The sequence below is a fragment of the Musa acuminata genome, chromosome BXJ2-3 (assembly GCF_036884655.1).
Source record: "Musa acuminata AAA Group cultivar baxijiao chromosome BXJ2-3, Cavendish_Baxijiao_AAA, whole genome shotgun sequence".
In the NCBI taxonomy this organism is placed as follows: Eukaryota; Viridiplantae; Streptophyta; class Magnoliopsida; order Zingiberales; family Musaceae; genus Musa; species Musa acuminata.
In genome coordinates, this window is record NC_088340.1 from 40,850,761 (window position 1) to 40,864,821 (window position 14,061).

The following is a 14,061-nucleotide window of genomic DNA, read 5'->3' on the forward strand; positions in this document are numbered from 1 at the left end:
CCATGGCATTCAGGTAACCTAAACTCTGCAATCTAAAGATGATTTTGCGCATCATTTTTTGGCAATGTTATGTTCCTAATAATAACATAATATGTGAAATCTGTTGTGTTATTGATGCCACAGCAATCAAATCATACGTTTAGCAGACGCGAAAATACATTGGCCTTCAAATCCATCTTCTGATGTACTACTACAGCAGGATTTAATCCGATCAGATACAACCAACAATTGTGAAGCTTAGCAGTCATATTAAGAACCTCTATATATTCAATTTACAAAGGCATAAAATAAGATTGTAGATTTCAATCGCTTTCATCACTGTCATAGTTTTGGCAGAGGGATTGCAGCCCATTTGTGATCCCTTCTCCAGTGGTATTATTGCTTTTACCTTCTTCCTCGGCTTTTGAAGGGTCACAATCTGTGGATGCAATTCGAGGCTTCTTAGGACCCTCTGTCACAGATCGAGATTTTAGTATAAACTTGGGTAACAAAGAACCACCCTGATTTCCTGTCACATGTGCAGAAAAGAGTTCATTAATGAAACTGAGAGGAAAAAAAAAAACGTAGAATCTCGATCAAATGATGAATATCATTCAGCTTTATGCAATTATAGTGAAATATGCACTTAATTATCATCCATACTGTTCTCACACCCTTAAATTCATCATCACATGAAATATTTATAACGTCCCCTGGTTCGATATAGAACTATTAACGGTTGGGCTTTAGTTGATATGGATCCAATATCCAAAATTTAGAATCATGGTATGAATCATGTTAAAGATGCACAATTAATATATATCTCCACAGTAAATCCACATTAAATTTTGGGTACACATGAAATGGAAGAAGGGCATACAAGCCAGATTTTCTCAAAGCCACCAACTGTAATTAAGAAAATGAAAGCTGGGTTGTTACCGGAGGCAATAGCATGTTAGTAAACCCACAGTAAAACCCACTTTAATGCTTCTACATTAAAGTATGTTAGTAGTAACTAGTATAATTAGAAGTTAAATAAAAAAGAATAATAATGTTAAAAAAATCGAGGTAGAGTAAAGAAAGGAGTAGAAGAGGAGAGAAAAATGCATGCAAGATCAGGACAGGACAGGGAGTGGAGAGCAGGAACGGTGGTTACAGAATATGAGAGATATTCCCTTTGCAAAAACCCAAGGTTTGAAGTAAATAAACCACACAAGGAGCATAATTTCAGAATTGCAGAAAAAAACTATATAGCAGGATCAAAATGCCAGTCATAGCATAAGTAATCGATGATTCCTCTCTACTCAAAATGACCATATGTTCAGTCTGCAGTTAATACCACATAAAGAATGCAGCCAATGAATACATGGGGTCTGGGAATTTAAAGATTTCTAGACATTAAGTACCTTTATCTTTAGAGCCATCAGACATGGTAGCTTTAGTTAAAGAATCTGTTGGCTTTTCCACCTTCACTGAGGTCTCCATAGGAAGCTTCCTCTGCAGAATAACAGAAGTGTTGGCTAAAAATCGACCAATGTAAAAAATCATACAACGAATGATCACAAATGCAATGTGCCTATAAATTATTAGTTCAGAGAAAAAACCATTAATATTACATTAAAATATATCATATAAGGACGAGAAGCCCCAAGCATTCAGTGCCCAAAAAATCTGAAATATCTTAACAAAAATATCTAATAACCATTGTTTAAAACTATGTGCATTAAGACTTTACGTCCAGTAAATGCAAAAAAAGAAAATATCAGATATTGTCAAAAAAAGAGGATCCCAGTACAGTCTAAGTCCTAGACAATCAGCTGTATCTAACCCTAGGTATCTTGGTGCCTTGACAATTTTAAGTCCAAATATGAATCACATCATATACAGTCACATGATGAACAATTTATGTGATGTCAAATTGGCATATAAAATAAGATTATGCCTAAGAAGAACGGACAAGAACACGACACGACACAGACACGACAATACATCATTTTTAATATATTTCTGGTTGAATTTTCATGTTAATATAGGCCTTATATGTGTTTCGTAAAAGCAAAAAGTAATATTGCAACAATCATTATATATTCACAATGTAACATATATCATGACTAATATACAACAACAAAGCTGTAAGTCCAAACTATTTAGGATCGGTTACATGAATCTTTTGCCACCATTGAAATATGTAAAAAAGTCATATGCTTAGTCAAGTTCAGAGTGCTTAGTCAAGTTCATAGTACTTAGTCAAGATCAAGCCTTATTTTACTTTCGATTCCTCTTTCTCAAAGTTTCAAAGTCTAGCTCATGATTTTAATTCTTTTATAATTAGAATAATTTTGTATGTCACCCTTATTTTTGTAAATTGATACTAAAAATCCTCTTTCTCCATTCATCAGGCATCCTTTCGAATATCATGATTTTGTTAAATAGTTAGTTAACCAAACTACTCCCTTGTTTCTTAAAATTTTTCAAACCTCGATAGGGATATACCAAAAGGCACGACACTCTTGACTATTTTCATCTTCTTTATACATCTTTTACTTCATTACCTCTAATTTTACGAACAAATCTATGATTATTAAATCTATCACTATTATTTATCATTAAATCTAAGTCTTGTAATGGAATATTCATTAAATAACTTATAAAATAATTTTTCCATCTTCCTTAATCTTGTTATCATTGATAAGTATTCTATGATCTTCATCTTTAATGCATCTAATATTACCTAAATCCTTACACTTTCTTTCTCTAGCTTTAGCAATTCGATATATCTTTTTCACCATCTTTAATACCTAATTTTTTATAAAAATTATAATAAGTTTTATATTTTTTTATACTAACCTCTTTTTAGCCTCTTTTTTGTTTTTTATTTATATCTTTTACATTTTTCCTCTTTTTTTATAATTTTGTCAATCTTAAAAACATGATCTTTTAGTAAAAATTACATTTTGAACTTCGTTACACCACCACCAACTCTCTCTTAAGGTTACACCTTTACCTTTAGTTTCACCAAGAATTTCCTTTGTTAAGCTGCTAGTCTTATTAGACATTGTAGTTCAAACAATATTAATATTATCCTCGTCTAAGTTCCAAGTCGTCTCCTTTTCCCTCTTATTCTTAAAAGCATTTACATTATCATCTTTAAAATTCCACAATCTAGTCCTGGTAAAAGTTTCTACTATATTTTTCTTCTTCCATTTTCTATAGTAAATATCTAATGCCATCAACCAATGTTGATTCATCAAACTTTCGACAGGTATAACTTTACAATTCATACAAATAACTTTATCTATCTTTCAAGTGAGAAAAAAATTTATTTGACTATAATTATGACCACTCTTATAAGTAATCAAATGTTCATCACTCTTCTTAAAGTGAATATTTACAATTATAAGATCATATGAAGTTGCAAAATCCAAAATCATACCACCATCTTCATTTTTCTCCCCATAACCAAAGCCCTCGTGCATCCCTTTATATTCACCATATGTTTTCCCTACATGACTATTGAAATCTCCTCTAATTATAAGTTTTTTAGTTATATGCATTCTTTGAATGATATCATTTAAGTTTTTCTAAAATTCTTTTTTGGTTTGATCATCCAATCCAACTTGAGAGGCATTTGTACTAATGACATTCAAAACATATTGTCCTTTTACAAATTTTAGAACTATAATGCTATCTCCAAATCTTTTTACATCTACAACATTGTTTTCAATATCCTTATCAACAACAATTCCTAAGCCAATTCTGTGTTTAACTTTTCCAGTATATCAAATTTTAAATCAAGTACTATCAATCTTTCTAGATTTTTCCTCTACCTACTTAGTCTCTTGGAAGCAAATAATATTTATTCTTTTTTTTATCATAGTGTCTACTAATTCTAATCTCTTCCTTGAAAGTGTTCCTATATTCCAAGTTGCTAACCTAACTCTCTGCTCTTGGACTAACTTCTTTACTCTCATTAGTCCAAAACAATGAGATCCCTTGCCTACTTAGAACCACATCTAGGCACCAATATGATAGGCTGCTTCTAAGCAACAACATAGACCACCGTTTGCAATTCGGGACACCTAGGTGGTGAAGGTGTCTCGTGCCACTTCCGGGTGACAACATAGCTCCATACTAAAATCGGTTAAAATTTATGTTCATGAGATCTAACATAATTTTATGTTGGTTGTCAATGATCTAACAGAGCCCTCCACCTTTTTCAACTAGGCCTGAGACCAGCATTGGTGGTGTTATATCATGGCTAATATAGCATTATAAATAAGATCTAACCTATTATGAATGAGAGACAATAATAAAAAAGACCTAACCTATTACTCTTGTTATACATTGAATTATTATGAATAAGGGGCCTACATTATAATTTAGATATTACAGTAGACTTATTATATCTTATTTATAATTTAGGCTTATTATAGCAGGCAGACATTATAATAGTAAGACATTATATCTCTAACATATAATTTTGGCAAATATCAAAACACGTGTCTGACACGTGTCCGACATGGATACACCAGCCAAAACGACATGCCTGTCCTTCCCAGGATTATGCAAGTTCACCCTTGCATACCAATCACAAAAAAGCTACCTACCATCACAGTAAAATTTGCATATACATGTGCATTCAGACATTAAAAAGAATAGTAGAAAACATAGCTAATATAGCAATGAAGTACCTTTAAACTGTTATCTGATGTTTCACTTAAACTAGAAGATGGCTGGCCTAGCTCTTCAATATCATCATCCTCATCATCATGTATTCTTCGAACAAAATCTTTTGAACCCTGTACCAACAAGTTGCTCATAAACAAATTATACATCAAGATTAAGAGCAATTAAGAAAAAACAGTGACTACAAATGCAATAGCTCACAGTATATAGGTATATACATGGAAAGTTATGGACTTGATAAGTGCTTCATCTGCTTCATCTAGTTCCTCCATTATCTTTTTCTCCTGGCAGTAGACAAGATAGCCATTTAGAAGTAAAGCACAACAAGCCACACTATGATGAGAAAACAAGATCTATATACGAATTTACAAATTAATTGTCCATCTAGTACGAAAACAACAAACAAATAAATGCCAAACAAAAGCAAAGTTTTAAGTACGAAAGATTTCACCAACAGGCAACAGCAACTGCCTGTGCAACTTAATTACTCTAGTACATTCTAGGCTAAACATTAATAAAGAATTATAACTTTACTCACTTCATTAACTGCATTTAGAAGTAAAGCACAATAAGCCACACTATGATGAGAATAAAATATCTATATATGAATTTACAAATTAATTGTCCATCTAGTATGAAAACAACAAACAAATAAACGCCAAACAAAAGCAAAGTTTTAAGTATGAAAGATTTCACCAACAGGAAACAGCAACTGCCTGCGCAACTTAATTACTCTAGTACATTCTAGGCTAAACATTAATAAATAATTAAAACTTTACTCAATTCATTAACTGCCTAAATATTTTTTATTTATGATAGGACTTGACCCGATGATAAAAATAGTCATTAACTTGATAAGCATAAAACCACATAGTCCAAAATACTTAAGCCCAATTAATAGTAGCAAACATATCTAGCTCCATATACAATCACATTAATCCTTCCTCTTCCGACCCTCTCTGATGCCAGACTAAAATCAAGCTGTCATAATTAATTTCTCAAAAATAACTTATATTTTGGTAATATCTAGTGAAACCCAAAAGAGACAATTCATGGTGTTACCAGATCAGTATTGAAGCTCCCAGCCAGGAATCATTCAAGAATCTATTATTTTTGTGCTTGGTCCATCAACATACTGGTGGAAGAATGTAATCCTTCTGCAATGACTACAGTAACATTCTGGTTTCATCGATATGACATGAGCAATGTGTTTTGTACAGCTTAGTCACCACCACCATCTTTATTTCCTTCAATTTGGCAATACAATTGGTTATAATTAACTGTTTGATAAGACATGATCTTTTGTAATGCTCTTCGTGCTGAGCATGCACACAAAAAATTGAAAAACCAAGCCATTGCACACAAATGTCATCAAGTATTGAGAACTCTTTTGTGCAACTTCTTTACTACAAGATCTCCATTCTCCAGATTCAAAGGTGCTCATTGACAAGATTGTCCTTATGTTTGCAAAATCCATTCAACTTAGAAACTGCAATCGAACTATTTTTAGTGAAATTGAGGCACACTGTCATTTCAATGGAACAACTGACTGATCTGCCAAGTAAAAAAAAAAACACCTAACAGCATCTGCATATGACTACATAATTTTTATTATCTTGAGATACATGGTAAGTCCCATAAATGAAGAGTGCCAACTTTCATAAAGGAAATTAAAAGAAAAAAAATTGGAAGAATAGAGAACTGTACCAGCACTAACCTTTTCATAGGCTGATCTTTTTAAAGTCTCTAACATCAAATCAACACTTACAGTTGCATGCCTAGACTGCAGAAGAGCAAAACAAATGGTGAACCTGAAGCAGTTATAGAACATATCATTGCTGCAAAACAAGTTTGAAGTACCTTCATAGATCTCATTTCTTCAAGTGCAGCAAGTATATCCATATCTTGCTTGGAATCTAATGCTCGGTTCTCCAGGGACTTCATAGCATCTCCCATTTCTTCCTCAGCTCTTTTCCTCTTCTCCTTTTCTACCACCTGATGAGAACCACATAACATGTAGGACTGGAACCAACACAAAGCATTATAACAAACTTGTCATAGTACAGCAAATAACTCACCTCATCTTCATCACGCCAAGGCTCAAAATTACTTGATGCTCCCGATTCAACAGTGTAATCTGTGTTCTGAGGGTCTGTCTTGAAAGTAATCTCGGCCGAACATTTAGTGCATTTAAAATAAAACCTAAATATTTGGATTCCAAGATATGTCTGCAAGAAACAAATTACCTTAATAGCATAATTTTCACACCACATCGTGCAGCAGCAAATAAGAAATAAAGGAATCAAACGCATCAAGAAAGGAAAACCAAATGGATTATACCACTCCAAATTCGCAGACTGAATTACATTGTCATATACACAAAAATGGAAAAGAAAGGCCTCGAACAAGATGTGATCCTCGTATTTACGGTACAATCTTCTAAAACCTATATCACAGGACAATGACTTTACTATTCAAGAACTTGATGAATGTTGAAACAAATTACACCCTGATGTCCACAATATCACAGATTTAGTGGAGATGGGACAAATCAAAGAAGAAACAGAGAGAAAAAACGGACCGAAGGATGACGCGATCAATTAGAACAAAGGTTTCAAGAGAATCAAAGATGCAAGAACAACAAGAACAAGAAAGGGAACACAAGAATTACTCACCTCTCCAACAACATCCTCCTTGCGAGAATTGAATTTAGTGCCCTTGTAGATGTAGGTTCCACAGGTGTTGCAGCGGATGCTCATCGGAAGCATCATCCGAACTTTCATCTGCTGGTTCTTCGGCTGCCGCCGCCGAGGTATCTTGGCCGGATCGAAGTCCGGCGGGTAGTACTTGTTCAAGACCTTGCGTTCTCCCATCTTCGCTCCCTCCGCCTCGCCTCCTCCGCAGCCGACTCAGCGCCCCCTCGAATCCCTGTTCCCCCAAAACCCTAATCAATCGCGAGCGCAGAGGACGACGGACCAAGAACAGGCAAGCTAAAGAGTCGGTGCCCTCGGTGCCTTTCAAGATTCCGATCCCTGACCCGAGTGCATTTAATGGATCCGAGCTCTTATAGAATCCGAACCCGAATTAAGCCCCTCCTCGTGTTATCGGATGTATACCCGATCCGCTTGAAGCATATATATATATATATATATATATATATATATATATATATATTGGGAGGAGGAATGAAAGGCTGTAAGGTGGTCTTACGTCATGATGGTTCGTTGCGATGATTTGATGGACGGGCGGGAGGATCGAACGGCGGAAACAATTGCGTGTACAGAGTATTATGAGTACGTTTCGCGCGGGGAGCCGAACGCGCTTCACTCACCGTTTCCTCCCGCGGACTGTGCAGTCAACTTCCCGGTGGCGCCGCTTTGCGAATTGCCCGTCCTTTACCCCGTTTACTCGTACATTTACCATCTTGCCCAATAATATACCTTCTTGTTGATTGGTGGATCGGCATAAACATCTTTCAGCACGTGAGACTGACGTTACCGTCTTGAACTGGTAGGAAAGAGATAGCTTATTCGTTTTCTCCCTCCCCTTGCCGTTCTTGCCTGCGTGCGTCTCATTCTCTGCACACTCTTAACTCGCTTCTCTCGTCTTTGGCTTCGTCTCCGGTTGTCCTTTTCCTTCTTCCCCATTCCTTCTCGACGTACCACAATGCTCGATAGTGCCGCCGGTTAGGGCAGCAGACCTGCAGCCCTCTCCTCCTCCCGCTAGAGTTCCTAGGGCTGGTCGCTTCGTCTCCGTCATTGCGCCTTACCCTTTTCTCAATCTGAGGGGTGCGTTTTCCCGGAGAGAAACCCATTTGGGGGTTTCGGAGGCTTCGTGAAATAAATGTTCGAACTTTGGGGCAGTTGGAGTATCTCCAAAACGTTCCGTGCTGTTTGGTTCGAGGGTCTCAAGCTCGGATTTTTAGAGCGGTCTTTGGAGTAGGATCGGATTTGATGGCTTGTGTTTGGGGTTTCGGTCTGTTCTTTCCCCCGATGAAAAAGGATGTTGGTAGGTGGATCAATGTCACCGTATCTTGAGTGAATCTTTTTTGGATCATAAAGTGTTGGGAGGATGGGATTGGGAGCGGAGGAGGTTTGGCTAGCAGCGTGGGCAAGTGGTGGAAGATCGAAGGAGGAGGAGGAAAGGAAACAGAACAAGGGCGAGGAGACCCTGCGCTGGATTAAGCTTCGCTCGATGGGGGGTTGCATGTCTTCCAAAGCCAATGTGGACACGACGATCAGGAGCGTCGGCACACCGCGTGGTAATATGTCTTGCTCGCTCATGACTTTAACATCGGTTATGTGGCGCGTGATATCTTTAGTTTGGCTTTACAGGATGCTGATACCAATTCTTTAGCCTCTGTTCTTCATTGTTCTCTTTCATCATTGTTATTACTTGGTCGCGATTTGATTTATCTTCGAGAAAAATGAATAGTTTGTGATCAAGGATATCTGGATGCTGGATTCATGTCGGGTTACTGTCCCTACCATATGGTTCTTATTGCTCCGTAATCGTTGCCGAGTAAATAAGTGTTGCATCTAATGTGGAAAGATGATACCTTAAGTCATTGTTGCGGTGTTTCAAACCCTTTATGTTGTGAATTACCTTTTTTTTTTTTTTTTTTTTCTTTTTAGCGAGATACATGCAAGTGCAGTTATTGCTCTGTTATGGTAAGATGATGTCCTCATCAGTTCGATGTAGTTTTGATGCTCAAACCCATGTGGGCAACAAAAGGGAGACAATTTGCAATAGTTTGTCTTCAACTTTTGTCCATGTGGACAGACCAGTGGGTATAGCCTTTGCCTCCTTCCAATCTGGACAACATGTGGAGGCCACATGTCGGATGATAATTGATTGATAATGCTCTTGAAATGCAACTGTCAAGTTATCCGACATGGGCACATGCAGAGGAAGAGCAATGAAGAGGTAACGAAGGTAGTTTGCATGGCTCACCAAGTCATGCTAGAGTCGGGTCTTGGGTTCCTCTTCGCCTCTCTTTCCTCTATTCCCTTCTGCTCATCCATGGCAGCTATGACTATTCAACGGAAGGAGAGGAGTCGAAAGGCCCTTAAAGAACTTGCCACCGAGCGACATTAACATATTTGTCAATAATTCCTCATCTCTGCTTGGGAAGGTTGATAAGGAGAACCAAAATGGTCTCTCCCTACTCCTCTCGTTGAAGAACTCTAAGAAAGCCCCTCCTAAGCACAAAGTCTTCCATGGCAACTACTAGTCCTTCGCCAACGAGTTGCAAGAATTATAAGGGTGCTTACAAATGTTACATGGCTCGATAGTGAGGGCGTCGGGTGCTCGACCTTCGTGCCTCAACAACGAGGAGGGTCAACTTTCTTGACCTCCATGCCTTAGCAGTGAGGGGGGGTCGAGTGCCCGACCTCCGTGCCTCACAATAAGAAGGGTTAACCTTCCTGACCTCTATGCCTCGATTACGAGGGAAGCTGGGTGCTCGATCTTCATATCTCAGCAACGGGAGGAAGGTGGCGAGTTTCTCGATCTCTATGCCTTACACTTGACCTTCACAGCTCAACAATGAAGGGGTTCAGGTTTCTTGACCTCCACGCCCCAATAGCGAGGGGTGGTCGGGTTTCTTAACCGCATGTAGTTACTAATGTAGCTCCAAACGTTGGTCCATCTATCGCAGTTGGACCCGCATGAAATCCTCTATTAAGTCCGCTGACTGAGCCTTGAATTCAAGTGGGACAGATTGAGGGTGGTGCGGTTTGCTGAATTTCACGATTGGGGACCAAAGTGTCCTCTCAATAGGTGATTTGGTACGTCTCGGGCCCTCCTAGGGTGTTAATGCCATGTCGGGACGAGGAGTCTCGATGAGTACTAATGGAACTAGGGCCTATGACTGAGTTGGTGGCGTCGCTTATTACGCTAGCTAAGGCAGGAGTGGGTCAATGATAAGCGAAAATATTATCGATCAAGGGCAAAGCTTCTTCGCTTTAGAGAGAATCGACATGCAAGCATTTATATGATATCGAGTTCGTCTTTCAACGTCAAAATGTTATGTAAAAGTATGATTGACGTCCTAGTCAGCTCGATGAAACTCTGGCCCATATGGATAGGGACATTTAAGGTACAACCAAGGTGCATCCGAGATAAAAATGCTAAGCTCCCGAGATATCGCTCGCATAAAGACCAAGGTTATGATGAGTTTTTCGACTCGATCTCTTCGATGCCCAAGTTAGTAACTCAAGGTATGTGAGTATATGGTAATGAGTGATAAAAGCAATCCCATGATAACTATGCTAAAAATGATCTTTTTATACCAGATAATAAAAGAATAAAATATTTTATAAAATATTCTATCGTATTATCTCTAACAATATATCCTTCTATTCGTATCGGTGAAAAGGAAGGAGGCAACACAATTACCTGTCTTGAATCACATCTACATGGTACATAAAAGGTTTTGTCCTCGACATTAACTGGGCTGCCATAAAAGGTCTAATGATCATTGATCTCAATAGTTTTCCTGTCACATATATTTAATATATTTGCATGTGTGACATATGTTTCTCTTTCGTCAAGTTAAAGATGTACTGCTCTGGAGCTTCCTACGTGCCTTTGAACAGGTTCTTACTGATTTGATTGTCACTTGTATGCTGATCAGGGGAAACCAAATCAACAAATCCATCTCCTTCTAAAGCCGTCGATGATCTGAAATTTTCATCCCAGTTGCGAAGGTTCACCTTCAAAGAGCTGAAGTCTGCCACAAGTAACTTCCAACCGGATGGCCTACTCGGAGAGGGAGGATTCGGCCGTGTTTACAAAGGATGGATCGAGGAATATGGAACAGCTCCCGTTAAACCTGGCACCGGACTTACTGTTGCCGTCAAGATGCTCAGCCATGATCGAATTCAAGGGCATAAAGAGTGGCTTGTACTATATCTAATTCTTCATTAGCTAGTGATGATCGCGTGTTTACTTCTTTGTTCTACCTGGTGAGAAATTTTCATTTGCAAACTATCATCTTCACATACTCGCAGGCCGAAGTTAATCTTCTTGGTGATGTTCGACATCCAAATTTGGTAAAGCTGATTGGATACTGCATCGAGGATGATCAGAGATTGCTGGTGTATGAGTTTATGCAACGTGGAAATTTGGAGAACCATCTTTTCAGAAGTATGTGATCAACCTGTCTTTCACTTTTTTCTTAGCTTTTGATCTCCTTCGTGGGAAGTTCCTTTCGAGGAAAGAAGCCATGTCTCAACCTTGATGTTGGTCTGCAATATAGCCATAAAAACCTTGACATTGCCCCTATGTAATCTTTGCTACCCTTCATCTCTGGCAACAGGATCCCGGGATTTGCCATGGTCGATTAGAATGAAGATTGCACTTGGTGCAGCAAAAGGCCTTGCTTTTCTTCACGAGGAAGCCGAGAGACGAGTAATATATCGTGATTTCAAGACATCCAATATCCTGTTAGATGCTGTATGTACCAACATCATGTGTTCTCATGCTTCCCGTTTGCTTTCGTTGAGTTGCTTCCTGAGTTGTGCTGCTGCAGGATTTCAATGCCAAGCTCTCGGATTTTGGCCTCGCTAAAGCTGGTCCTGAGGGCGACAAGACTCACGTAACAACGAGAGTGATGGGAACGTACGGATATGCAGCCCCGGAGTATGTGATGACAGGTAAAAGAGCTCTTTTGCGTTCATCTTGAACTTGGCTTCCGCTGGGAACAGCACAATCTCGTCATCGTTCATCTCTTCTTCCAGGACATCTGACATCGAGGAGTGATGTCTACAGTTTCGGCGTTGTGCTGCTGGAGATCATGACAGGGAGGCGAACGATGGACAAAAGACGACCGGCCGGGGAGCAAAACCTGGTGGAGTGGGCACGTCCATACCTGGGAAACAAACGACAGTTCTACAGGATTATAGATCCTCGTCTGCACGGCAACTTCTCCGTCAAGGGAGCTCAGAAGGTGGCACAGTTGGTGCAGGCTTGTGTCGGCCGGAACGCCAAGGCTCGACCGCTGATGAGCGAGGTGGTGGAGGTTCTCAAACCTTTGGTCGATCTCAACGACATCGCCAGCAGCTCCTCCTCCTTCCGGGCCATGACGAAGGAACGCGCTGCTTCGATTGCCGCCTCCCACCCGATCGAGAGCAACACACAGCAGCCGAAGAGGAGCAGCATCTCGCGTGGCTCTTCCCCGTATCCCCACCCGATGAGGAGCTTGTCGCATGGCAGTGAACCATAGGGATCGAGCATGCGTGCTTTCTCAGTCACATCGAGGAACTCAGGACTACAATTGAGCATTTGTATGTTTACTCTCTCGGATTAGATTAAACATGGCATTACAAACATTGTGCAGCTAACGAACAGGCTTAGTTTTGGATCAGATAAATTTGTAGGAAATCAATTTTAATGATAATATTGGATAAACAGAGCTGGGAAGCTTTGGCTAGTTCATCCCGAATAGCCAACTGTTCAAAGGTCCTCCGATGATCATTGATACATCTCCAAATTGGAAGAGTCATCCAAATAGTGATTTAATATTTTTACTATATAAGGAGGCACAAAAAATCAAACCATTAATATTCAAGCCTCCCCCATCTTTTAATACTCTACAAGAAATTTTCTCTCATCTTTTTGCGATAATCCTTTTCAATATTATTCCTAAAATTCTTTAGATCAAAATCTACAGCATTTTGAATTAAAAAAAAGAAGAAAATTCCATATATCCGAGCAGAGCAGTCACTGAGGAGGCGGCAGACAACTCATCGGAATACATCATCTCATTTGACCATAAAGTTTCTTTCTTGCGTACGGTATCCAACCAACGGCTGTCTTCTGCTGCATTTTACAGGTAAATAATCAAAGACACAAAAAAAATGAATTATCTTTTAGAGTGAGTTTTAGATTTTAATTTTCAAATTGTTTCCTTTTTCTCTCCTTTTTTTGTCAAACCCTTTTAGTCGTATCCCACTTTTTCCAAAAAAAGAAAAAAAAATCTATATGGATTATCTTAAAGGACTGTCATGTAATAATATAGCTTTCTTTTAGCTTTGAGTCTCTAAATGGCAGTAATGAGGCGACAGGACATGTAATCCCCGTCCTCATAAGAATCCCGCATGGCTCGCCCATCGATGCCACTGTCTGACTTAGATTTCCATGTCCCATCTGTCGCCAGCACCCTCTGAACCCTCTCCCCCTCCTCCCTGTCTCGCCCCTCTCTCCTTCCTTGGGATGACAACTCTGACCCACAGTTCAAATTCCAAAAGGTCCAACAGCTCTCTCTCCTCCCCCCCTTCTCTCTCTCTCTCTCTCTCTCTCTCTCTCTCTCTCTCTGCACATACTTGTTTGGCCAACCAGACTCTTGCCTCAAATTACAACGACAAGACCGCGAGCAGAGTGTGGTTTCCTACT

General features: G+C 39.1%; 2 protein-coding genes across 2 annotated transcripts; one reads left to right on the forward strand and one right to left on the reverse strand.

Moving 5' to 3' along the window:
• Positions 1-92: 92 nt before the first annotated feature.
• LOC135608293 (uncharacterized) lies at positions 93-7,686 on the reverse strand. The gene is made up of 8 exons (XM_065101005.1): positions 7,341-7,686; positions 6,744-6,893; positions 6,526-6,660; positions 6,383-6,448; positions 4,884-4,949; positions 4,671-4,778; positions 1,386-1,476; positions 93-508 (listed from the first exon to the last, which is right to left on the reverse strand). Exons 1-8 carry the CDS (start codon positions 7,536-7,538, stop codon positions 303-305), a joined length of 1,020 nt encoding a protein of 339 aa, XP_064957077.1. The 5' UTR covers positions 7,539-7,686; the 3' UTR covers positions 93-302.
• Positions 7,687-11,684: 3,998 nt separating this feature from the next.
• Positions 11,685-12,948, forward strand: LOC135608295 (serine/threonine-protein kinase PBL35-like). The gene is made up of 4 exons (XM_065101006.1): positions 11,685-11,814; positions 11,987-12,123; positions 12,200-12,323; positions 12,408-12,948. The coding sequence occupies exons 1-4, from the start codon at positions 11,778-11,780 to the stop codon at positions 12,890-12,892; spliced, it is 783 nt and encodes a 260-aa protein (XP_064957078.1). The 5' UTR covers positions 11,685-11,777; the 3' UTR covers positions 12,893-12,948.
• Positions 12,949-14,061: the final 1,113 nt, after the last annotated feature.

Coding starts and splice junctions, on each gene's coding strand:
- LOC135608293 (XM_065101005.1), bottom strand. CDS start 7,538: ATGGGAGAACGCAAGGTCTTGAACAAGTACTACCCGCCGGACTTCGAT. Junction 6,894..7,340: donor AGGAGGATGTTGTTGGAGAG/GTGAGTAATTCT, acceptor TGTTTCTTGCAG/ACATATCTTGGAATCCAAAT. Junction 4,950..6,382: donor AAAGATCAGCCTATGAAAAG/GTTAGTGCTGGT, acceptor GTCTACTGCCAG/GAGAAAAAGATAATGGAGGA.
- LOC135608295 (XM_065101006.1), top strand. CDS start 11,778: ATGCAACGTGGAAATTTGGAGAACCATCTTTTCAGAA. Junction 11,815..11,986: donor GGAGAACCATCTTTTCAGAA/GTATGTGATCAA, acceptor CTCTGGCAACAG/GATCCCGGGATTTGCCATGG. Junction 12,324..12,407: donor CCCGGAGTATGTGATGACAG/GTAAAAGAGCTC, acceptor CTCTTCTTCCAG/GACATCTGACATCGAGGAGT.